We start from the raw sequence: 25,550 nt of genomic DNA on the forward strand, positions 1-25,550 counted from the left end.
GACTTTTACAAATCATCCTAATGACTACCTCCCAGGCTTCAAAGCAACCACTGCAATTTATTTAGGGTGACGCACAGGATAGTTTCGCTCTGTGTTCAATAATTCAACTTAACACACAGTCCGTCCCATACTATGCAATGGGGTGGTTGATTACTGGTGTAATATAATCCTGTATTTCTAGTATATTACCACAACATACATTTTTTTTTCCTATTGTTGTTAATATGTTCAAACATATGGTCATCCAATCTCAAATTCATTTAATGTTATTTCTATCTGAATCTGAACATAAAATATTTTTGGAGCGAGCATAAGAGGATGTGGCGCATAGCTGCTGATAACTCGGACAAGCTTCTGATTCAGCCTCATTCCAGCAGAGACGTGTGAAAGTCAAACCTCTGTCAACACACACTGTGGCCATCTGAAGACTCACTCTTTGAATACATTATTCATCAGAACCAATCGACGAACACCAACACCGGACCAGGAGGAGAGAACCACGTTTCTATGAATCCGGTCCATTCTGCCAATGCCTACAGAGGTGTTTTGCTGAAAGACTGATAGACATGCGTCCTTGAGCATTAACCCCGCCAACACCTTGACATCCTTTGTGTGTGAATGAGAAGATTCAAGAACTATTAATGAGTGCACACCAAGCATACAACCTTTAAATGGAAACTGTGAACACCCACACACATTAAAAAATGCAATCGTACAAGACCCACATGATCAAACAAATTCATCAGTACTTGCTCGCTCCCGTCAATTAGCTCTTGTCGGAGATTTTGGCAAAGCTCCAATTTTGAAAGCAATTACTTTTGACATACTGGGCAGAAAATTCATCTCATAATTAAAAACCTGGATATTTGAAACATGCAAATACATCATCAGCCTTGCAAGTTGCAAATCTAAATTCAGCTCACATATTCCCTTATCAAACTCGCGTGATACATGTCTCTCTACAGAAAAAATATGTCAGAACATATCAATCTTACAGGGTTGAAAAAACATGATTTTGTTTCCAGAGAGGGGGGAAACGTTTAATGGCTTAAACACCCATCAATATCAATTTATTTTCCACCCTTTGATTCTACTGTAAAGAACATGAACAACAATCACACACAAATGCAAAATTTATGTTTACTTATATCCCCCAAACAACACACAGAAAATGGGCGAATAGAGGGCATGGCAAGGATGTCATTAATCACATTCTAAAAGAGCCCAAATACATGAAGAGGATAAAACACACCAAATGTCGGTAAATCTCTATTTAAACAGATTTTCCTTAACAGACCACTCCACATTTCTTTCATTTTATTAGACTGGTCAGGGTAACAAAGTAAAACAGTATGAATCTGAACACGGTAGATAACAGTTATAGACGAACCACACCAACCGTCTTTTAAGATAAGCTGATTGTGAAAATTCAATTCAAGAGCGTGTGCACTGTCTTGGGTGACTTATTGCCTATGAAACATTTGTATAGAAGATGATGAGGTGATGTGACACTGCCTCCATGCTATGGATTCACAGACCAACCTAACAACAAGCACGTAAAAAACTAATAGGAAAAGGAAGATTTGTACTTGTCACCTTAGACATAATGTCTCATTTTCAGGGCTCCTAAAAGAAGAAATAAATCTTATCTTTGCAAGCATGCCAAAATCGCAGCAATATATCAAGAGAAAAGCCAGTTTGACTGAAATCGATTTTTTTTTCTTTAGTGAATGCTTACGAACAATCAACATTTCACATCTAAGTACAACAGAGCAGAACATAAATTTAAAAACTTTTTTTTTTTTTTATCTCAAGAAATGACACAACCAAACTGTCCGCATCAAAATACTTCCATGAATTGTTAGTTCAGCTTCATTGAAACTGCCAACGGTGCTACGCTATCTTTTCATGTCAGCTCAAATCTGCATTGCTTTCCACAAATCCAATTATGTCCTAATTGAGTGTTACAAGGCTCATTGATTATGATAGCGTCAGCGCAGCACAAAGCACATAAGAAAAATATAGCTTTGGATTAGCTGGGTCTCCCAGGAGGCTTTCGGGTGACAAATATGAAGCCAATATGAAGCCAATATGACTACATGACTCAATTTGAATCGACTCGCCAACCTTTGTGGAGCACGAAATGAAGAGTGAAAATAAAATAAATTGAAATTGATTCATAATTTCGCCGGTGCCTAAATCAAAACTTACTTTCACGATACCAGGTCTTACAATCTTTTCCAAATCAGGAGCTAAAAATGAGAAGAATAGAACATTGCCATTGATTTCATGCAGTTTTCATGAAAATGCTATATTGGGATGTATATGTCTTTCTTTAAAATTGTCATTTTTTTTTGGGGGGGGGGGGATTTTATGTATCAAAAGTACTAGCGGTATCGTACCGGTGACTACTCAAGATTTGAGTACTCGTACTGGTATTAGACTGAAAAAAAGTGGTATTGAATAACCCTAATTTTGTTGTTGTGTGCACCTACCAACTACTGAAGGCCATCTACACCAGGTGACACAAGAAGGGACTACAGTATTTTACATTGCGTGTTTGTTGTTCATCTTTCATGTCGTCAGTGAAAGGGCCCTAAAAGGCAATGGTAAGTGTTAATAAATTTCACAAACTACCTTCATAGACATATGACATAAGCCCACCATGAACACAATCTACGATGGGACTATATCCCAAAAAACAGATCAATTTGGTAGTGTCATTTCTCAAAAACGAAGACAACTCAGATGTTTGGACCATTTTATGATTCACTTAAAATTGCAACAGTGCTGGTTGATTCAAAATTTACGGGAATCAAATAAACACCCTGTAGCTACTTGGCATTAGTAATTAAGGCGCCACATACATTTTTCCTGGGTGTTTTAATATGTCTGTGTCATGCTTTCATCATAATACCCCAAGTAAAAAAAATAAAATAAAAATAAAAAAATAAAAAAAAATGCAAAGATTAAATTGTCCCATCAGTCTGTGCAATTGAGTTAAGTAATAAGAGGATTTGAATAAATATATCATATATTATAATCAATCTAAAATAAGCACGACTTTTCATTGATATGAACTTGACCACACGAGTCATTTTAAATGTTTCCCAAGACTTAAGCAGATCACTAAGGTTGTTGCCAAAGCAAGATAGAGACGTTCAAAGTCCTCACACACACACACGCGCGCACACACACACACACACACACACACACACACACACACACACACAGAGCATGAGGCAGACACACAACAACTAAGTTGAACTTGTCTTCAATTTGGATGTTACTGAGGATTTTTGATGGTGCACAACTGAGGAAGTCTTAGCTAATACGGTAAGGTGGCTAATTGAATGCCAGTATGACATGTTATTTGTAAATGCTTTGATTTCTATATTTAGGTAATTGACGATATTAACTAACTTATTCTGCACAATATATTTCATCTGTTCCGCAAAAACAGTTATTCTACTTTAGTTTTTATTTCAAATAATTATAACTTAATATTTAGATTGAATATTTTTAAACGTAAAATGCTGCCTATATGGGCAACCAAATTACTGTACAGTATTTGAAAATCACTATGTATTGTGAAGTGCATTCTGGGAATTGTAGTCTGCTTAACTATTGGCGGCTAGTTGTGGTAATCTTGCTAGCAAAGTCAAGTTTCTAATGGTTAGAAGGCAATGTTAGCTACACTACATATAACTAATAATGCATAATCGTGACTACCATTAGTATTGTTATGTCTGGGGTGGTTACATCGCCATAAAAATGTTCGATTTGTTGGACAAAATGAGCTGTTTGAAGCGTCCGAACCACTTCGGCGTTGAAACACAAGCGGCAGGTTAGTAATTTGTCTCAATGTTGATAAGAGTCGATTAAAAAAAGAAAATCCAACGCGAGCATAAAACTCTACACGTCGTCTGAGTTTAAAAGCTGAGACGAGGTGACCAAGTTATTACCTGAAAGTACGGTACTTGTGTTTTGGTCTTTTTGTTAGTCAAGCTTGGAGCTCACTTTCAAAGAGAATCGAATGTTGCTGCGTTTCCTCACACGAACATGAATTACGACAAAGCTGTCGATTTACGTCAAAGATGGATGTAGCTTTAAAGTGGACGATTAACGACGTGCCACTGTCATTATTGGTATCGCCAACAAGCCGCAACTTTGAAGTACTCTTCCACAATCTCAAAACAATATCTTGTACTTTCCATCTCATATCGCTTAAAATCATCTCCAATAACAGCTCATGTGTGCAATTTCAGTATGATTATGAGTTAGTTGACCCTATCATTATTTTGAAATTAGAAAATTAGAAATTAAATTGAAATTAAATTAGAATAGTAGTCTGCAGTCTTGAGTGCTATTGTATTTCTTGTCAAGGCCCAGATTTTGACACATAGCTTGAACTGAATCATATTTTTCCGTGTATTTATGTGGTGCTTTTTTGAGTGTATTTCATACTACAGTAATATGCTCAGTCAGTGATGATTTTCCACCTTCCTAAAAGCTGTATGGCTTTTCTCACCATTGCTCAAATATCATTGCTATCCTTCTTTTTGTCAGCATTGGCCTCTCTTCTTCGAGCAAAATAATAATTATATTAAATAATAAATAAGAATTTCTGAAGTCCAGCATCAAATTGACTAAGATGACTGATATGTACTTAAAATCAACTCTCAGATTTCTTTCACAAAAATCAAATGTCTGAGTTTAATCTATTTTTCCCCTTCATTTATAGAAATAGCAAATGTCAATAGCGTTATTAAAAACAAGTATTGCTTCTTTTGAAAAATGTGTTCTTTTGAACACAATCTTTAATAAAGAAACATTTCAACATGTTCAACAATTTAACATCATAAATTGAGTCATCAAACTGCCTGTCTCAGCTGGTGCATAAATTGGAAGAGTATCGCACAACACTGCATCCAGCTCTCTCACCCACATTTTATCATGTAGTGTTGTACATGTCAGGCAAGGTGACCTCTGCAATATATTTGCAGCTAGGTAGCACTTACCCAGGGTCAAATATTTTCAACGTGATGATAAATCACTGCTTTTAACACATATTGCAAATTTAGATTTTTAAGCACACTTGACTTGGATTGATTATCGTCCATCGTTGAAAAACAAGATCAAAATGGTTCTGCTCATTTTGTCTGTTTCTTAGTGGGCATTAAAGTTGCTTGTCGTTTTAAGGTCAGAAAAGGCTTTCGTAAACATAGCCGCTGTTTGTAGCTATGTTGTTAGTGAAAGCAGTGCATGTCAGCGACACACTTTGCACTACACTGCTGAAAATAATTTCCTGAGCAGTAAACTAAAATTTATCGCTTTAGCCCTAAGTATACCTTAATTTTGTCATGATATTCAGGAAAACAATTTTGACAAAATGAAAGGTGATGTTTTTAATGTCCTTTATGTCATGGTTACATCACAATCAGTTAATTTTGATATGTGGTCGCAACAAGCTTATTGGTCAGGTGCAGTGATGTTGGATCCTTCAATGCACTTTGCTTTGTTTCCTCTAAAGCGGTCTTTTGAGCCAGCCTCCCTAAACCTGATACAAATGGAGTGTCCGGCACAATCAAAGCGCTTCTGTGTGATGTCATTAGAAGCGTTCAAAGCATTCTTTGTTCAGTGACCCCTTTATTTGCCGGGCTGCTTTTTTCCCCAGAGCACATTCGATGTGGTGGCTTACTGTGCTTGAGAAACGGCCTGTTCTCAGGGGTGCTGGGAAGGAAAGTTGTGTTGCTTTCGAAACTAAGTGTGGCTGTAATCCCGCTATAATGAGTGTACACTGACATGGAAGCAGTGTTGCGAAACGGCTGTGGGTCTCAGCACTGGGACAGATCGCGGCACACTAAATCTGTATTAGTCAACCTTTTTGTGCATATAGGCGGGCTCTTGCAAGCTATTTATTCTTGGTGAAAAGGTTATAAATGGAGCAAAGGTGTTGCTATGACCTTTGGCCTTGGTCTGGCCACGTAATGCTCATTGTTTCACTTAAGTCGGGGGGATTTCTTCAAGCATTCCATTTCCATTCTACCTTAGCACCACTTTTTTTTGTTAATTTTATGTCCATTTCATATTATTTGCAACATTGGATTAATCAGTTTTACAAAATAAAAACATATATATTTGTATTTGTAGTTCATAGTAGCTTTAATTCAACAGTGTGGGTAGTTTTTTTTAAGCTTGTTTTAACCAACATGTATTGTGTCAATTCCTAACCCAATGCGTTGTGTATAGATAACCCACCATTGGCTTGGTCCCTATTTGACCCAGCGCTGCTATTTCACGCAATTTGGGTTACTTTTGACACAGCGCACTTTATAAGGTACACCCATAAGTTATGAGATCCAATACAAGAGCTACAAGATATATTAGAAAAGTGTCACAAAAGGAAAATTTCAAACCCAAATTATGAGTTTTCCCCTTCATTGTGGGCAAGGTGATCAACCGGCTAACAGATCCGATGATTTATGTATTTATTTATTTATTTTTCTTCAGTAGAAGAGGTGAAAGTTGTGGCAGGACAACTGGTCGCTGCTTGCTCGCAATTGTCTGAGCATCTGACAGTTCATGAACATCGTCGTGGGGGAGCAACCTCTCCTCTCACCTTACCTGGCTCCATGTGTTTCTTTATTTTTCTTGTTTCCCAAGCTCAAATGGCTCATCAATGTGACCCGTTCTGAAGACATGGACATAAAGGGAGCCAGTAATGACGGAATTGAGAAGAATCCCGGAAGAATTTGGCACCCATGGAGTTGCAAATTCTCAAATGTATTTATTTATTTATTTATCTATGTATTTATTTATTTATTTATTTATTTGTTTATTTATTTATATTCCATTTCCTCAACCGCTTATTCCTCACAAGGGTCGCGGGGGTGCTGGAGCCTATCCCAGCTGGCTCCGGGCAGTAGGCGTGTTACACCCTGAACTGGTTACCAGCCGATTTTGCTTCCTCAGCACTGGGAGGCGGACGTGCAAACCACTTAACCACCGTGCCGCCCTATTGATTGATTGATTGATTGATTGCTTGATTGATTGATTAATTGTTTTAAAATGTTGTAATATTTATTTTTACCGTTTTTTACAGGATTCAAATTTCCTATTTTTCTAAAAAAAAATATATATATATATTTTAAAGGACTTTTTTATTTATTTTATTTATTTATTTATTTATTTTTTTACACAATGGTAATTAATTTATATAGCACTTTTCCACCTTACAAGGCCTTCAAAGCGCTCGGCCCGCCAGTTGATCATCCCTGCTTTATCTAATCGTGTGGCTTCCTGTGTTTTTGGACGATTGTATACAATCATAAAACCCTTTTTCCTCTGCTAAATGTTGGCCTACATAAATTCAAAACATCATGTTTTTTTTTTAAACAACTTACCAGCACATATTAGCACTTTAAATGTAGACTAAATATGGACTATTTCCACTGACTAAGGAATCTAAATAATAATTTATCTGTTGAAGGTAAAGTGCCAAGTTCAATGAACTTGTTCTTGATCCTTATCAAGGTGTTCAGTTCTTTTATCAACGCAAGGCAAAGCCTTGTCCTAAAAAGATGTGTTATCGTCATAGAAGGCACATAGCGTGCTTCATTGCCGCCATCCATTTACACAGTCCCAGCTGTAGATTCCTAGCAGAGCACACCTGACTGCAGCAACAGGTCCAACCTCACAAGTAGATGTAATCCCGGTAAGCAGCAGGTGGCCTTCCAGATTGGCTGCCCATTTCTCCACTTATTCCCTCCTTTCACACACACACTTTTACCCCCCATCCCCTCTACCCCCTCACTCTTTGTCCAGTCTTCCAGTGCAGTGGTAACCTTCCACTGAAACAGGGCCTTTGCGTGGGGACGAGAAACGTCGCGGCCCGGAGCTGTGACAGCAACCATCTGTGCCACGACAGGACCGCAACAGTATCAGGACACCTGAGCTGATGCAACGCTAGGCAACCAGGACGCCTCGCTGGCAAAAACTTGGGACTTGGCACGGGTTTGCTTCTCACTATCACAGCTGTGTGCCGCTTTGAAATTGCGGTGAGAAGTTCTCCCCTGGTGCAAACTTTGGAAGTGTTTGGAAAAGTGACGGCACAATGGATAAGGATGCTCTGCTGGACTACGAGTACCCAGACTATGACCCTGTCACCAAGAAGATTAACATTGAGTGAGTAAAATGACTTATATTTGTTGTTGGTGTTACTCGTAAGTTTAGAAATGTACTGTATGTAAACAAGTAGTTTGAGATACAGCTCTCACTGTTATATTAGTTGTCTTTTGGCATACTTTATGTATATAATCAGTTAAGATTAGGGCTGGGTGATATGGCCAAAAACTACAGGTTTAGGATTCCGATTTTAATCTAATAAAACCAACAAACATTTAATTCAAGGTTTCATTTACTCACAAATAATTCCAATGCAAAATGTTCAGACAACAATAAAGTATACTGATTCTAAATCAGTTTGAACATAAACTTAACATTCAAAGTTTGTACTTAAATGGCACAAATCACAATTAAGTAGTTGGTAACTATTATAAACATGTCTTGTAAACCACCCATCCAGCATTCAGCCACTTAGCCACTCATTACAACTCACAAAAACATTTGGATGTAACAGAAGACAAAATTCGATTCCACGATTTAGCAAAATTTCAACTATTTGATTTTTAAAATGACAATTAATCAAATTAATGTGATTTATTGCCTAGCCCCAATTAAGATTATCCACCACAAGTTATAATAGGAGAACATTAAACAAAGACAAGCACAAAATATGTTGTTTTGGTCATGAAATCCAACAAAGTAGTAGTTTTCTTCAAACATAGCCACTCTCACGTCCCACAATGCAATTGGCTGTTTGTGTGGTCTGTCAATTTTAGATTTCCACTCTTGCACAAATGATAATAAAGAAAGTAAATATTACCATCACATAATTTTCTTAGATCTACAATAAAACAGGTTTGCGATGAAATGAGGGATATTTGTCAACTCGTCCTGCCTTTAAACTGTCGTGCTAAATTATAAACTATGTTGAGTTGCGATCCGACTTGCTTTAATGTGGCTTTTTAGTGGTTTTAGCATTTTTGCAGTATGTAAACAGCCAGATGTCCTCTCTGCAGTTGTGAATTTTGACGTTGCTTTAAATTTACATGTGGTTTGATGTGATGCCAGCGTATGCTCTTTCAGTGAGAGCCAAAGTCCCAATTTGGCTCAATGTTTGCACAGGTGAGAGGCTTTTGTCAACTCCATCCATCCTGCATGTCGCTATCCAGCTGCACGTTTATAACGTGCACTCCATGAGAGCTGCTTGGAATATCCAGAAGTAATAATGACTTCCTCATGACCAGGCATTCTCGCAATTGGTGTGAACATAGACGTCAGTTGTTTCCTGCATCACGCTGATGGCAATCCGGTTAAATGCAAATCTCGGTTACGGGATTTCAGCGGCCACAAAAGGTCCTGATGGTGACGTGTGAAAGGTTTAGTGAGGTGCAGGCCTGCTCACTTACTCAAGGTCTTGTGTTACAACACCCACTGATTGTTCTTCGTGTGTTTGTGTGTGTGTTCCTTTTTATTTAGAATAATCCCTCCATGTGACCCCACTGCAGATGACAGGCTATACCACATATGCATCAGCGCAGTATCAGTAAGTCTCTTTTTCATGTTGTACAAATGTTACTGAAGCTTGAAAGCATGCTGGGTTTTTAGTAATACAAATACGAGGCCCTAATTCCAATATGGTATTTTTCTACTTTATTTAGAGCTGTTAAATGATTTTTTAATCAGATTAATCACATTTTAGAATTTTGATTAATCACGATTAATCACTCAATTAAAAAGGCTTTTTATCAACATTTTATTCCCGCCAAATTTAAAGAGCACCTGTTATGTGTTAATGTTATGAGGACGTCTTCAACATTTTTTGATCCACTGCACACGCTCATCCTTCCACTTTCTGATCAGTTAATTATTTGCATAATTCAAAATGGGGAAAAAAATTGACCACGATAGTTTGATATGAATGTCATACACAAACATTTATTAAATGCTTGACTTCAATGTATGTAGTTATGTTTATTGCTCAAACAAAACCTGCGCTACTTTTAATGTAACCATCCGCTGTCAGCTAAAGGTTCATCTGTGGTCAAAATTAATAGTATGATTAATCTGCATTAAAAGATGATTGCGCTAATTTTTTTGTGATTAATTAATTGGTTAACGCTTTAACTTTGACAGCCCCAATTTTATTATAAAATCAAACTTAAAAAAATTACAGTATTAGTTCCATGGCTGTACGAGGTGTGTCAGAAAAGTTCCAGGATTGGCGTCAGTACGTTTTCCCCTTCAATGAGAGCTAAAACAACCAACATGTCCACGAAAAGAGCCTGCGCCGTTTGCTTTGTTCAGTGCGTGAGAAGATTCCATGAGCATCTGACAGTTCCTGGCCGAGAAGAAAATCTTGTAAGCAAAACCTCCCTCCTTCCCGACCTGGCTCAATTTGAGTTTTCCATTTTCCCAACCTCAAGGGGCTCATGAAGGGCAGCCATTTTGAAGATGTGGATGACATCAAGATGGTGGAACTGTGGTGGATCCTGGAAAAAAAATCCATACAGGGGTGCATAAATTGTGTCAGAGAATACTGACGAAATTCATTATAGGGGCATGTTTCTGAGCGGTAAAGCTTGTTGTTTTTCTGATTTGAAATATTTTTTTCTGAGCCACCTCGTATCTGGCCAACCCACTACTAAAGAATATCCTTTAATTAACCACAAGAATACATCCTGCCTCACTTGTAAGCAGAAATCTTTGAAGCTGACTTCACATCTTTTGACAAATTGGTCGTCAAATGTTGGTTCATACAGGTCCAATTTAGAGCCCGACATTCTTTCTTTTGACTTGTGTTTCCTAAATGTGTTCCAGGTCATGAATGGTCACTGAACTCTCACTGGTCACTGATCTTGACTAATGATGTTTCATTCAGGCTATATCCATGGGGGGCACTAATGAGGCACTGCCTTTTGTGTTGTACCACTTTATCTTCTCCACTTTTTTTTTTCTTTTTTTTTTAAGCATGTGTCTGAGCATGGTGAAGCTTGAACCTGACTCAAGTTGCTGCTACTCTGGCCACGATGCTCTGCTTATAACACTGATGTACCTCCTCCTCCAGCTTGTCGTCATGGTGATCCTTGCAATTTTAGCAAGACGTACAAAAGCGGGCAGCCAACAGAAAGGACTCCCAGGTTTACTCAGGTGAGACTCAACGTCAGGTAGCCATCACAGTGAAATCAATATTTTATATTACTGATCAAACTAAAATTATATAGTAGTTCTAAATTGTTTACTAGCTTAAAAAGAGACACTGCTTACAGCATTCATTCAAATTAACAATTCAATTCAAAATTTTTATTTCATTCTTTAACAAAGAAATGAAAGTGGACAGAAAGAGGTGAAACTTATATCTGCCCCTGATACAATAAAAAATTCATAATAATAATAATAATAATAATAATCATTATCATCATCATCATCATCATCATCATCATCATCATCATAAACACAAAATACATGACATTAAGGAGTCAACATGCTTTCATGGTAACAATTAAACAAAATGATTCAACAACATGACCTTGTGCGAAATATATTTTTCCAGTAATTGCTTTTATACATTTTTTTTTAAATGCAAATGAACTGAGATGATTTAGTTTTATAATCCAGATTGTTCCACAAACTGACACCTTGAGTTCTTTTTGTATTTTAAGTTTTGTAAAAAAAAAAAAAAAAAAAAAAAAAAAAAATCTGTTATATAATAAATTATATAATATCTGTTCCTCTTAATTTGTACTCACTTACCCTTTTTTTTTTTTTAAATTTGATGTGCATGTTAGGCCGGCACGGTAGTCTAGTGGTTAGCACGTCCGCTTCCCAATTCTGAGGTCTCCGGTTCGAGTCCAGGCTCGGACCTTCCTGGGTGGAGTTTGCATGTTCTCCCCGTGCCCGCGTGGGTCTTCTCCGGGTACTCCGGTCTCCTCCCACATTCCAAAGACATGCATGTCAGGTTAATTGGGCTCTCCGAATTGTCCCTAGGTGTGCGTGTGAGTGTGGATGGTTGTTCGTCTCTGTGTGCCCTGCGATTGGTTGGCAACCAGTCCAGGGTGTCCCCTGCCTACTGCCCAGAGCCAGCTGAGATAGGCGCCAGCAGCCCCCGCGACCCTTGTGAGGAATAAGCGGTCAAGAAAATGGATGGATGTGCATGTTAATTGGCAAAATGTTATGATGGGCTTGTGTGGGAATTGTGTCTCGCAATAGCCACTTATGACTCAATCTTAAATATTGGTGGACCAGCCAGCTAAACTGTTACAAGACATCAGTTTAGTCATTGTTAAACATGCACATGAATTAATTTTTAACCTCACTCTCTATGTTAACCAAGATTTGTTTACTACATTTAACACAGTGGCTTATTCACAACTTTAAACTGTGCCTTGAATGATTGTCACTGAAGATCAAATGTGAGTCACACTCAAAAGTGTTTTAATACACAAGTAAAGAAACTTGCCAAAATGTGGCTTTTGAAGACAAGGATGCTACCAATGTAAAGTTCAAGACAGATGTTTCAAATTGGAATTGGAAATTGTAATTTCCAAAAACACAGATTTTTGATCATATCTCCGCAATGATCATCTCAGCTGCTTGCGATGCCGCTAACATGCGGGCTCTAAATACCTGCAACTTGCTTTCCACAGTCCGGTCAACTTCCTGGACCATACCCAGCACAAGGGCCTGGCAGTGGCTGTGTTTGGAGTGCTCTTGTGCAAACTCTGCGGCATGCTCATATCACCAAACCCTCTGCCCTTCACGACGGAGGCTGAGAACAAACGTAAGGTTATTTTGGTACTTCCTCCGCCAATATCAGTTGTCCTTGTTTGTTTTTACACGCACGGCTCGAGATAGCGAGACATTGTTATGTCCTGTGAGATTGGGAGCGAACTTTGCACTCGTGATGTCTTACACATTGTCGCTCATTTACATAATTGGATTGTTTTCCTTCCGTGGCTCTGTGTTGTTTTCGACTTAAGAACCGGATAATAAGCTGTTTTATTTCTGAAATGAAATTATATAAGAATTCACTGAGAGTTGACAATCCACGATACTTTGCACAATCCCAAAACAACACAAGGTTTAATTAACAGAGTGGGCTTAACACACTGTGATCTCCAGTCACTCAGTTAGTTTTGCACTTTAACAGTATTAGTCAAGGGAAGTTGTGCATTCATTACTTGCCGTTCTATGAATACAGGACTGTCTCAGAAAATTTGAATATTGTGATAAAGTCCTTTATTTTCTGCAATTAAATGCAATTAAAAAAACAAAAATGTCATCCATATTGGATTCACTTGGAAACACTTGCAGGTGTTTCGAGTTAATTAGACGATTCAAGTGATTAATTGAATAGCCTACTAGTATACTTTTTCATGATATTCTAATATTTTGAGATAGGATATTGGAGTTTTGTTTAAGCTGTAGGCCATAATTAGCAATATTAAAATAATAAAAGGCTTGCAATATTTCAGTTGATTTGTAATAAATCCAGAATGTATGACATTTTTGTTTTTTGAATTGTACTACAGAAAATAAAGGACTTTATCACAATATTCAAATTTTCTGAGACAGTCCTGTATATACATACCACTCTGTACATCTCTCATTCTACTCGTTCTACAAAGCGATGCTTATCATAATATCATGGTTGATGCAGCTGGAGCAGCAAAGTGCAAAGTAAAGCCTGTTGAGCCACATACAGCCCATTCTGTTCTTTAATCCAACTCACCAAGCGTTACATTATCTACAGTCCTGTAATATTTTTTTGCATTCAATTACCGGTTGCAGCTTTTTCCCTATAATTGTTTATTAAAATCTATTTGCTTCTTTTCATTTTTTATTCATTTAGCTCAGTAACGAATTGCTTAATTGTTTATCGTAAATAATGGAATTATAATAAAATATTTTACATATCCGTCTAACAATTTAAATTTTACATATGTTCTACCAGTACTAAATAATTTTTTATTTTTTTTCATTATTTTTAATTTATTCTAAATTCAATTTTTTAACTCTAATATTAAAATACACAATTTTAGTAGTTTTTTTTTTATTTTTTAAACCCCATATAGGCTACATAGTTTGCCCACCCCTGCCCTTGAGCTATGAGTTTACCAATGTGTGGATATAAAATCTATACACTCCTGTTCAAATGTCAGGTTTTTGTGACATAAAAAAAAAAATAAAAATAAAAATTCGACCAAGATTAATTGATTCAAAACTTTTCTCACCATTATTATCACCTATAACTTGGACAATTCAACTGAAAATAAACTTTTCGTCGGAGGAAAAAAAAAAATAGACAGGATCATCTTCTAACTGGGATGTCTGTGTTCAGAATTAACCAGTCACATTCAAACTTCTGTCAAATAGGAGCCAACACACAGCTGCCATCTTAAAATGCCACTGATTAGCATAATAATATTTTTGTTTCACAAAAAGCTGGCATTTAAATAGGGACGTATTAACTTTTAATATCCACTGTACCTCAGGACGTTAACAATACTTCTTAGTGTGATGCAGTAAAAATCTACACTACTGCAAACTACCGTCACTAGCATACTTTTCTATTTAAATGAATACTTTTCAGACAACGTTAAATCAAAAGTCAGAATTGCTATATTTGACAGTGGTTGATAAATCTCTCTCTTTTTTTTAATTGTGTCTCTTATCAAGTGGCAATAGAGTGTGTAGTATGTTTCACGTGTTTGTTGTGTTTGCAGAAAACTGGATAATCCTGGGAGTCTTCTTTTACCCCGCACTTTACTACCCGCTGCTGGCATGTGGCACTCTGCATAATAAAGTTGGCTACGTACTCGGAAGCCTCTTGTCATGGACGCATTTTGGTATCTTGGTTTGGCAGAAAATTGAATGCCCGAAAACACCGCAGGTATGTACAGATCACCACCAACACGGCTCACCGAACGTTTGTTCATTTATACTGTATGCACTGTGTAGGGATAAACTCATTTGCTCTGCATGGAAAACCATTTTATGACTAAAGAATGTCTTATGTCTGTCGTATACATAAAAGACAGGATTTGAAAAGATGACTATCAGCTTTTCAAAGTGGATTTGTGGCTACCTGATTGAAGTTTGAATTTCACAGATTTAGTACTATGTCCACCTTCTTTTCTCCCTACCGGTGCAATGAATGGTTCTGATTCAAAGCAATTAGTTCCCATGTCTGGTGGTCTTAATCAAGAAGCTTTGTAACACTTAATCACTTTAGTGTGCCTCAGTGCCATCCAGACTTGATTATGCATTTTGTAATGGTTGTCTCGTTGATAAAGTTGCTGGGATAACCTGCAAAACCTAAAAGAATCACTCCAAAAATGTTCTGGAATAAACAAAATTGGATTGAATGAAGGTTAATGTTGTCAGGATTTGAGAGAGATGTATTTGGTGGTTGTAAAATTAATGATCATTTCGTCATTAAACATTGTATGTTTTCCACATTATTTGTTTTTGGGATGTTCTCAACATGACACAACAATCAACTCATTTATTAGCTTCACCCCTAGTAGGAATGACATTTTGTGCCTCTTTTTGTGTAATGTCAGCTAACCAAAACTTTTTTTTTCTTTTCTTTTTTTTTTTCTTTTAGATACATAAACACTATTCGCTGTTCTCCAGCTTGCCCCAGATAGCCTGCTTGGCTTTCCTCAGTTTCCAGTATCCTCTTCTCCTTTTCAAGGGCTTGAAAGGCACTGAAAAGCACAATGTCACTGAGGTAAGGAGTCATGTTGCCCCATCTTATCCGCTCATGTTGAAGTTGATTTTTTTGCACCTGGCGTGTTAGACAATAACGATCTTAACACCGTGTTATGCACATAAGCATGCACTGTTTAAAAACGCATTGCTGCGATGCACTGTATGTACTTTTTTTTTTTTTCTTCCTGAATGTACCCATACTGTTTAAGACCTTAGCCTTTTCAGTGAGGGCCATGCTCCACCTCGCAATGTGCCAACAGCCGAATCATTTTAAGTAGATTTCATGTAATTGGTTTATGTTATGTTCTTGATCAGATTAGGGAAGGGGAGCTGTGTTTCACTGACGACACACAATGGCATGTTTATTTTATGCTAATCTTGACATGGGTGTGACAATCCCCAAATTACACCAACACAACACCTTATGTAATAGAAAAGGAGGATTGAATTTAACACGTTTGACCACATTAATTGCTATTTATATATTTCATAAAACATTATATTTTCCCCATAGTCCATTAATTCTTTCATTCATTTTTCCATTTATTTCAGGTAATGGTCAACATAAGACAACCAGAACGTAATTTTCCAATCGATAGAAATTAAAATGTGGCCTAAAAAGGAGTTGGACGAAGAAAACCTAGTCCAATGTGGAACAAATTTGGAACATTATATGTTAAATGTTGTATGTTAAATTATATGTTAAAGAAAATAGTGTTTTTTTTATGTGTTTTTGTTTTTATTCTGAAAAGTTGCGGTTTGATGCTATGATATTAATTGTGCTTAAACTTATTTGCTTCCTCATGCATCATTCTTAGGATCTAAACAGCAGTTACTACAGAGACTATGTGAAGAAACTGCTGAAGAAGAAGCACATGAAAATCGGGTCAGAGAGTTTGCTACTATACCTTCTGTATCTTATATGTGCTATGCTGTTCATATGGGATACTTTAAGTCAGACCTTCAAATTAAGTCACATAGCACTTCAAACTAAAAACACAAACCTCAAAACATGCATACAGAATCCAACTGTGTGGGGATGACTTGATTTTTTGTGCAGAGATATCAAACAATAAGATAATGGGACAGATCCTAGGCATGGTATCAAGTCAACAGGAAACAGGTTGCCTTTTTTTTATGTCACGATATCACGGTAGAAGTAGAAAATATGTCCCCACCTTTATTAACCAGTTATTTTTATTAATTCAGTTTAAATATAATCAATCTTTCCTAACATAATATACAAATTTACTGAGAATAATTGTTCACCTTTCACTCCAGCATTTCAAGCACAGAGACCCCCAAGCTGCCTCAGAGAATAATGGATGCTGTGAAGTCTTACATTTATACACCAGAAGAAGGTGAAGTGTGTTTTTGTAGTTATGTCTGTGCACTCCTGACAACAGCATTGACTGTTTTACCTTTCTAAACAGCTTTTAGGTTCCCTCTAAAGTTGTCCATATCTGGCGTGGTGTCATTTATCACACTTTATCAGGTAACGAGTGTACTCCACTGCTTTTGATGAATTTGCGTACTAACAGTCTGACATTGATTGAAAGTAATGTTTCATATTTTAGGTGGGCTTGCTGTTAATCATGGCCGTGGTGCCTTCACTCCAAATTGCCCGCATGGGAGTCGACGAAGACATTGCGAATGTTTTAGCCGGCTTCAGGATCGTGCTTTCGCCAGACAAACACGAAGTGGTCCGAATAGTGCTTTATTACATGTGGTGTGTCGAGGGTAAGCATTCGAGATGTAACAATAAGGGCAATATTGTGATACTAAAACTGCCACAATATCGTCGTCGGCATGTTCACAATATTTAAAAGGAACACATCTGTTAAAAAAGTCAGGTTGGTTTCCATTTGTTTAGTTCTAGCACCCTCAAATGGCTAGTTTATTAGTGCAATTTAATTTTCATTAGGGATGTTTTGGCCTTCTATGTTTAAAATCTATGCTAATTGTCAGATGAATGGGAACCTAATTTTCTTGTGAAGCGATCAATGTGTGCTTTCATTAGCAAGTAAGTGCCTCAATATTGTTATTCGATATTGTAGGTGGTTTATATGCATCACTGTTATGTACAAAAGCACAATATTGTGCTTTTTTTAGTATGAGCTTTTTTTTTTTTCACAATATTGTGATCTTATTTAAATATCGTCAACCCCCCCCCTTCACACAATATCGTGATAATTATTGTATCATGACCTTCATATCGTGATAATATTGTATCGTGATGTTTGGATATCGTTACATCCCTAGTAAGCATGGAAATAAAACATTTGTTAGCAAGGGAATGAACGTGAGATCATAAGCGGAAATCAAAGCAGAGTACACTAATGACACCTAAAATGAAAATCACTTTGATTTGACTATGTCTTATCAACCGCATCTTTCAGCACAACAAGCAGCTTCTAATTAGAATTCCATGTTTCGTCAGATCAATCTAATCAAACACTAATGATCCACAAGAGGGGTGCAATACTAATGTTGCATTTATTTTCTGGCAGTGTGCTACATCTCGGCAATGACCCTGTCAACGCTCGTCAACTTGGCAATGTTCATGAGGTCCATGGTCCTCCATCGGTAGGAACAGACAATGCACGATACATTTCCACCATTTTTACCTCATTTTTGCAGGAGCTATAAGCGAGCTTGACACTGTGATTCTGTCATTTTAATACAATAGCACACATGAGTATTATTCTAACATAATGGCGTCGTAATCTTCCAGACAGACAGAGCAACATTTGTTCTGCATGAATTGCTGCAAGATGTGAAAATGGCTATTAAAATGAATGAAGTGTTCTGCTATTACAGACAATTGCTCTCCTCGTATGCCTTTTGTTACGCAGGTCCAACCTAAAAGGGCTGTACAGGGGAGATATCTATAATGTTTATAACTGCCAGAGAAGTATTCGGGCTTCCCGGCCAGCTCTGGTCTGCTGGATGGGATACACCAGCTTCACGGCAGCTCACGTATGCATCGGTATGGTTGAAAGATGAAATAAAACATACATTCTTTAGAATACAATGCAAATACAACATGAGGTTTGGCCGATGTCATGAAATGTATCTTTAAAAGAGAAAATAATGCTCAGTTAAAAATAACTGTATATAGCAGGGATCTGCAACATGTAGCTCCTGGTGGCTCTCTTAAAAAAATCTAGATTTGTAAATGATTATTATTTTTACATATTTATTTCTTAGACAAAATATTGCCATAAAATATCCAGGAAACTGCCAAAAATTTCAGTCGATTGAATAAAAAGGCAGAAAAGAAAATTTTCAAATAAAATGAAAAACAAAACAAAACCAGACAAAAGAAAATCCCAAAATTTGCCATAAAATGTCCTCAAAAATGTCAGATGGCACAAATTAAAAAATAATAATAATAATAAAAAATAGTAATAAATAAATAAAAATAAAAAAGACGAGTGGCAGAAAAAAAAAGTAAAACATGAACCTAACATTAACTTCAGTTATTAAGTAATGCAAATTGGCTCTGTCAGTGAACTATATACAGTGTTCCCTCGTTTTCCGCTGGGGTTAGGTTCCAAAAAATACCCGCAATAAATGAAATCCGCAAAGTAGTTAGCTTTATGTTTTACAACTCTTATAAATGTTTTAAGGCTCTAAAATCCCCGACCGCACAATTTATACACTTTTCTCATTGAGGCATTTACATGTTCTCACATTTCTCTCTTGTTCAAACATTGACAATGTTCAAACCTTCATAAATTTTATAAAATGGGTATATTACTGTAAAAAAAATATGCAAAATTGCACTTTAAAAAAAATCCGCGATACACTGAGACCGCGAAAAGTGAACCGCGTTATAGCGAGGGAAGACTGTATATATTTTTGGAACTTCCTTGACAACAATTAACATTAACATTACAGATGCAGGCCCTAGATTGTTTGCGCAGGTGTATGAAGCATCTAGTCTAGTGAGTCTATTGTCTCATTTTAATATTGTACTTAAATGCATTTTCTAGCAATTGACTGACTCAGAATTTTAGAGGGTTGGATAAGATTGTCGAACTCAAGATGCCATCTCTCCCCACTGTAGGCATGATTGTGCAAACGATGGTGTTCTTCCTCTGTCTTCTCATCGCTGTCTTCCTCATTATCATTCCCATCCTACACAGACAGAACTTGTTCCTCTTTCACATCCTGTGGAGCATGTGGTGAGAACAAACATTGTAACTCGCAATGTAATCGAGTACAAAATTAAAGAAAGCTACTGGGAAGGTAGATGAAGTTGTTTGGTCTGCGTGAGGCTGCCTGTATTTAACGTGCATAATATTGTCAAGTATGTCACTTAATGAACAAAACAGGAGGTGTTTGATTGTTGACTTTGTCTCTCCAGGCCTTTCTGGCTGATGATTCTCCTGGCTGTGCTGATTCAGCATATCACTTCCAGGTTTTGTTTTATCAAAAGGGTTGCTGGCACACGAGACCTTGACAACAGGTAATGCTTCTTTGTGTAAACAAACGCAGGAAAACACAAGTCCTCATATCAGCATTATTCAATACACAGTAGTGTCTCCTTTATTATGACGCCCCACAATAGATGAAAATCCGTAAAGTTAACAACCATATATTTTATTACTGTTATACACTCTTGTTAACCTTACCCATACTCTGATAAACACTGCCTATTAGGACTATTGCTATCGAATATATTTAGAATTGATTATTTCAGTTATCGCATAAAAAGTATTATTTTCTCCACTTGGGCCTAACAAGTGTATTAGCTATGACATTGAATATGTGTGGCTTTAAAAGGCGGGAACTGGATTTTGTTATGTGTTTATTTTGTCACTTTGTCGCTTTGTAGTATACACATTGTACTTTATCTTCTTTAAGTGTGAAATGATCCCAAACTTTGGAGTTTTTTGTGTACTATTTCCTTCAAGCTGCTTATTCTTACGTCAGTATGCAGGAGATTTTCCTACCGTAAAATTAAAATGTGTATCTTGTCTTCAGAAAGTTTGTGAAACATTGCCTTAGACGATACTTTGTGGTGCTACTTCGTCTCCTGTCTTGCAGGGGCAACCTCTTCCTGCTGACCTACTTGCTGTTTCCAGTCAATGTTCTCATCGGGGTGCTGCTGGCAGTCTGGCGCATGATCATCACAGCCTTGTTCAACATTGTTCACATGGGACGCATGGACATCAGCCTTCTGAACAGAAATGTCGAGGCATTTGATCCAGGTGGGCCTCTTTGGATCCTGTACAGAAATATGCTAACCACATATTATGCAATACTTAAACAAGGTAGGAAGAGTAAGCCACGTGTGTGTCTTAAGTATTAAGTCTTAACTTTAATGTACCATAAACCCCCCTCACAGATCCTGCTATTACACTTTTTTTTTTTTTTTTTTGTAGTTCTATTCTGTACTCCCGCTCGTTTATTTTGGGTGTAATTCTACTGTCAGCCACTAGATGGCGGCACACTTAATGCTTGACAATGTAAATTTGAAAGAAGAATAAAAATGAAAACAGGAAGAATTTCAAGGTCAACCTAGTTTTTGCTGAAGATTATTGAAGGTTAAATCCTCTTTGATCCTGCTTTTTACTCCTACACAGTAAATTATGTAGTGTAAATTTGACTATATTTAGAGTAAATTTGAATATATAGATAGGGACCAAATACACTGAGTTTTAGAGTAAACTAAGATTTACACTAGGAAGAGAGTAAACTTAAAAATTAAAAATAAATAGATAAATAAAACTCACTCAAGGGTTGAGGTTCGAACTCACAATCATCAGCCACACAACCACCTGAGATATGCCCCGCCTACTGTTTGCTTTTCTCCAAGAGACCAAAGACATCGCTTTCATGCAATCATGGAATCAGCTAAAGCTAACATGAGCGATATATGAGCAGAAAGCAGGAGCTGTGTGCCTCAGGGAGTAGATCGGCTGTCTCCCAAGCTGACGGTCATGAGTTTGTTCCTACCTTGAGTCACTTTTATTTATTTTTTATTTTTTCCAATTCTTTATTTTACTCTCTTTCAAGTGTAAACATTACTCTAAAACTGAGTCTATTTGGTCCCAATCTAAATGGAGTCAAATTTGCTCTACAGAAATTACCGTGTTCAGAAAGCGACGGCTGTAGATTAACTTTATAATGTACATTTTTGGGCATGATTATTGATGTATATTGTCAGATGGTAATTTTGTTAGTTTGGAAAAAACACGATTTATTTACTGTCAACATATAAAGGGATCGGTTATACTGTTGCACTGTACAGTATTTATGTATTTCCCATTACTCTTGCTCTCTCTCAATATAGTAGTTTTTTTAATGTTGTAAATGCTTGGAATATTCATATATTATTAATTTATTACAGTATTCCTGAATCACAAAATTCACTTATTGCATGATGGAGGGAGGGTTGCTGTAGTTCAAGTCTACATCAAGGGAAATATCATCATGAATAGCAAGTTATAGTTTAGGCTACATACATTAGTAGCTGAATAGCTGTGAGCACATATGATTCAGTAACACACAATTTTCCATGTTGGTCACTATTAATGGAGCACAACGGCCTTTTTCCATTTGAGTGAAAATGTTGAAAAGCAAGCAATTTTCTCAAGAAATTGTGCACCCTGTCTTTCTTTTCCTTTCTTGACTAAGTGCAGCTTGCATGATATCTGTATGCAGCGCAGCGCCAGACTCTAATTGCACTTGGTTCTCAGAAACGGCTGCGGATTTAAGACATCACTTGTCAGTGCTAAAAAAGCAAAGGGAAAAAGCGTATGATTGAACGGTCATTATGTGTGATTGCCTCAAAACTAACATGGACGGCTGCGCTGCATGTTTAGTGATTTTTTTTTTCCCCCTCCCTTCTCCACCTCCTGTGTGTCTGCAGCCTACCGCTGTTACGCTCATTATCTGAAGATTGAGGTGAGCCAGTCCCACCCTGTGATGAAGGCTTTCTGCGGGATTCTGCTGCAGTCTGCAGACCAGAAGAACAATGTGGTGCAGAGGTCACGAGATGCTGAGGAGGGTGTGTAGCGCTTCGAGAAAACTGACACCCACTGAGCTCATGTCGAACGTTTTTAGGAAAAATGTTCTCTAATGGATTCTTATTTTGTGTTATTAATGTACGAATAGTGGACGTGTATCAGAATACTGTCACTTGTAGACATTGTAAAGGATCCCACAATGATTTCTAGGCAGCCTAACACGAGATGTATTTGTTTTAATATGAATATCCAGTTTTGCAACGAAACCTCTTGGTTTCAACCGGAGATGCTTTCGCATTCAGCAGCTGGCCTCCGAAATATAATCCCATCAGGACACTGTCTCGCACGCGCCGCACAAATGAAAGCTGAGCTGATTTAATATGTGAAGAGCAAATTGAGTCATGCGTGGAATAATTCACAGTGCTGCGGCTTATGGTCTCAATAAACTCTGTCATAAAGTATTCAGCGGTTCTATTGGTGTGCCCACTATGGCCAAACATGATCAGCAGTTGCCATGTGTTATTTAAACAATAGAACTACTTCCAGGCTAGCTTGATTGAGGAAGGAGGTAATAAAGAAATAAAAATAATCAATAAAGTGTAACCGAAAAAGACATCAGGACACTTCAGATGTAAAAATGTCCCTGCTTGCTTAACACATTATGGATAATAACGATAATGTATGAATTCTTTTGGAGCCAATTACGCAGATGAGCTGCGCTAATTGCCTGGTTACTATTCATGCAGTCGAGGGACTGAAGCTTTCAGTGTGGTAATGTTGAGACCTGTGTGTGTGTGTGCGCACGTGCATGTGTGTGTTCCTGTCATGCCAAGAGGATTACAATATGATTGCTTTCTATTATTACTGCTCCTATCATATCTTTATGGTCCTCTGAGGCCTTCAAGTTTTATATACTGTAGAAGAGAAGACATGCACTTAATACCACTGACCACAAGATTAGGTACGACAGCAAAGAGAGATATGAGAGTTGTATGGGAAATTAGTTGAGTTTTATCAGTACTTTATTGACAAAGAACAAGTTGACTTCAGTAAAACTAGATGTGTCAGGCGATTAAAATTGCATAATTAATTGCATGACTTCAATAGTTAGCTCACAATCGCAAATTTTATATTTGTTCTAAATGTACAATAAAATACTTTTTGTAAGTTTTCATACTCTTGTTAACATGAAATTGGAAATAAAAAAGTTAAACTAATAGAAATATGGCTGAATCTTTTTGTCATTGATACAGTAATTTCATAAATTAATTCATAAAATTGAGTTAAAATTAAAAAGATGTAGTGTGATATTGATTTGCGTTGGTCATTTTTCTGCCACTAGATGGCATAATTGCATTTGTAAGACGGTGGTAGCATCTCGGTGCATTTTTCTTTTCATATTAATGAGAGCTCTCTAATCTTTAATGTGAAGCAACTTGAGAAATTCTGCGCATTTTTAAAACTGTAAAATACAACTTGACCCCCGCCTCCACAAATATGCATTATTATTCAATTTATTACTGGTAAATTTTGACGTGGATGCGTCTGCTGTGCTGCGACTGGAATTCTCCCAGTATAAGCTTTCCAAATAAAGGGTGGTCAATAATCATGCGTTAAAAAAATTACTGGCGTTAAAGGAACTTTAACTCAAAATGAACACACTCATTTTGACAGCCCTAAAGAATTGAACAATTGAACTTTTAGTTATGTCTTTATCCAGGTATCCAGCTGGTCCCGCAGGAGAAAAAGCCCCAGAAGGTGTCCAGTGCCAAGCGAGCCCGGGGCCACTGGCAGCTCCTCTTCACTCTGGTCAACAACCCGTCACTGGTGGGCACCAGGAGGCACTTCCAGCAGCGCGCGGCCACCGAGAGCTTTGTGAACGGGAGCCTGAAGGGCAGCAACAATAAGGAGGCCGAAGCGGCCGCCTGCAACTAAACAATGAGGCCCGACTAGTGATGGATGAACGAAAGAATGATTCAGTCGTGTTCTTTTTCCACTCCTTGTATAGACGCGCAGTTAGAGATCAGTGCCTCTGGTAGTCCTCCTGTTCTGCTTTGTTCTGTGCGTGTTCTCCCCTGGTGGGTAACGTGTGAGGGGGGCCTCACAGTCTCCTGTTGGTGGAGGAGCTGCATGTTGGCACCTATCCATCATGATGTGCGATCTTCCACACAATGACTTCAATACCACTTATTTTCCTAATCAGTATGTTGTCACTTGAGATCATGCAAATTGCCCCGACTAAACACATGAATGTGCTAAATTGCATTTTAAGAGAGTATTTATTCCAGAGCCTGACTATTTATACATTTAGGATCATGTTTCATAGACTGAATCGTCAATTGGCCAGTTATTTTCTGTTGCATTTCAATTTTTGTGTGATTATAAATAACCAGGAAAATGAAACATTTGTATTGTAGGGGGGTGGGGTGGGGCTCTACCTGCCTTTTCCTGCTGTTTGCTACAACCCCTCTTTCCCCCTTGAGAGAGAAATATTTTTGCATTTATTTGCCAAATGTCGAATTATTAAAATAAAATAAAACAGGAAAATACGCTTGTGTCATTAAGGGAACATTTATCAAAACAGCGTGGGATGCATCTTTTTTATATAGTGTAGTTCAAATTCGCCCTTAAAAAAAAATCTAAAAAAAAAAAACATCAAGGTCCCATTGAAAGGATAGCGGTAATTTCTTCACCTGATTTACGACTTTTAAAAAAAAAATGTGCACATGC

General features: G+C 37.4%; 2 protein-coding genes across 9 annotated transcripts in view; one reads left to right on the top strand and one right to left on the bottom strand.

The window, feature by feature from the left end:
• arih1 (ariadne ubiquitin-conjugating enzyme E2 binding protein homolog 1 (Drosophila)) overlaps positions 1 to 4,076 on the bottom strand; it is a 62,332-nt gene extending 58,256 nt beyond the window's left edge. For 2 of the 5 annotated variants that reach the window (XM_077516801.1, XM_077516797.1), the window contains exon 1: positions 3,966 to 4,073. The gene's annotated coding sequence lies outside the window, so the exon portion shown is untranslated. Of the gene's footprint in view, positions 1 to 3,965 lie in introns of all 5 variants that reach the window. The other 3 variants (XM_077516800.1, XM_077516798.1, XM_077516799.1) reach the window with 3 other exon arrangements.
• stra6 (signaling receptor and transporter of retinol STRA6) lies at positions 3,318 to 25,370 on the top strand. Of its 4 annotated transcripts, none has more exons than XM_077516794.1 (18): positions 3,318 to 3,336; positions 7,828 to 8,187; positions 9,604 to 9,670; positions 11,192 to 11,274; positions 12,771 to 12,904; positions 14,850 to 15,016; positions 15,734 to 15,859; positions 16,659 to 16,726; positions 17,122 to 17,201; positions 17,274 to 17,335; positions 17,418 to 17,580; positions 18,351 to 18,426; positions 18,696 to 18,829; positions 19,913 to 20,030; positions 20,213 to 20,314; positions 20,896 to 21,122; positions 22,724 to 22,861; positions 24,541 to 25,370. In XM_077516794.1, exons 2-18 carry the CDS (start codon positions 8,117 to 8,119, stop codon positions 24,753 to 24,755), a joined length of 2,031 nt encoding a protein of 676 aa, XP_077372920.1. In that variant the 5' UTR covers positions 3,318 to 3,336; positions 7,828 to 8,116; the 3' UTR covers positions 24,756 to 25,370. The 4 variants fall into 4 exon arrangements, with proteins under 4 accessions (XP_077372920.1, XP_077372919.1, XP_077372921.1 ...); XM_077516793.1 differs by lacking the exon at positions 3,318 to 3,336 and adding an exon at positions 7,059 to 7,717; XM_077516795.1 differs by lacking the exon at positions 3,318 to 3,336 and having other exon boundaries at positions 7,751 to 8,187; positions 11,095 to 11,274.
• The last annotated feature ends 180 nt before the right edge of the window (positions 25,371 to 25,550 follow it).

The sequence above is a fragment of the Festucalex cinctus genome, chromosome 3 (assembly GCF_051991245.1).
Source record: "Festucalex cinctus isolate MCC-2025b chromosome 3, RoL_Fcin_1.0, whole genome shotgun sequence".
Lineage (NCBI taxonomy): Eukaryota > Metazoa > Chordata > Actinopteri > Syngnathiformes > Syngnathidae > Festucalex > Festucalex cinctus.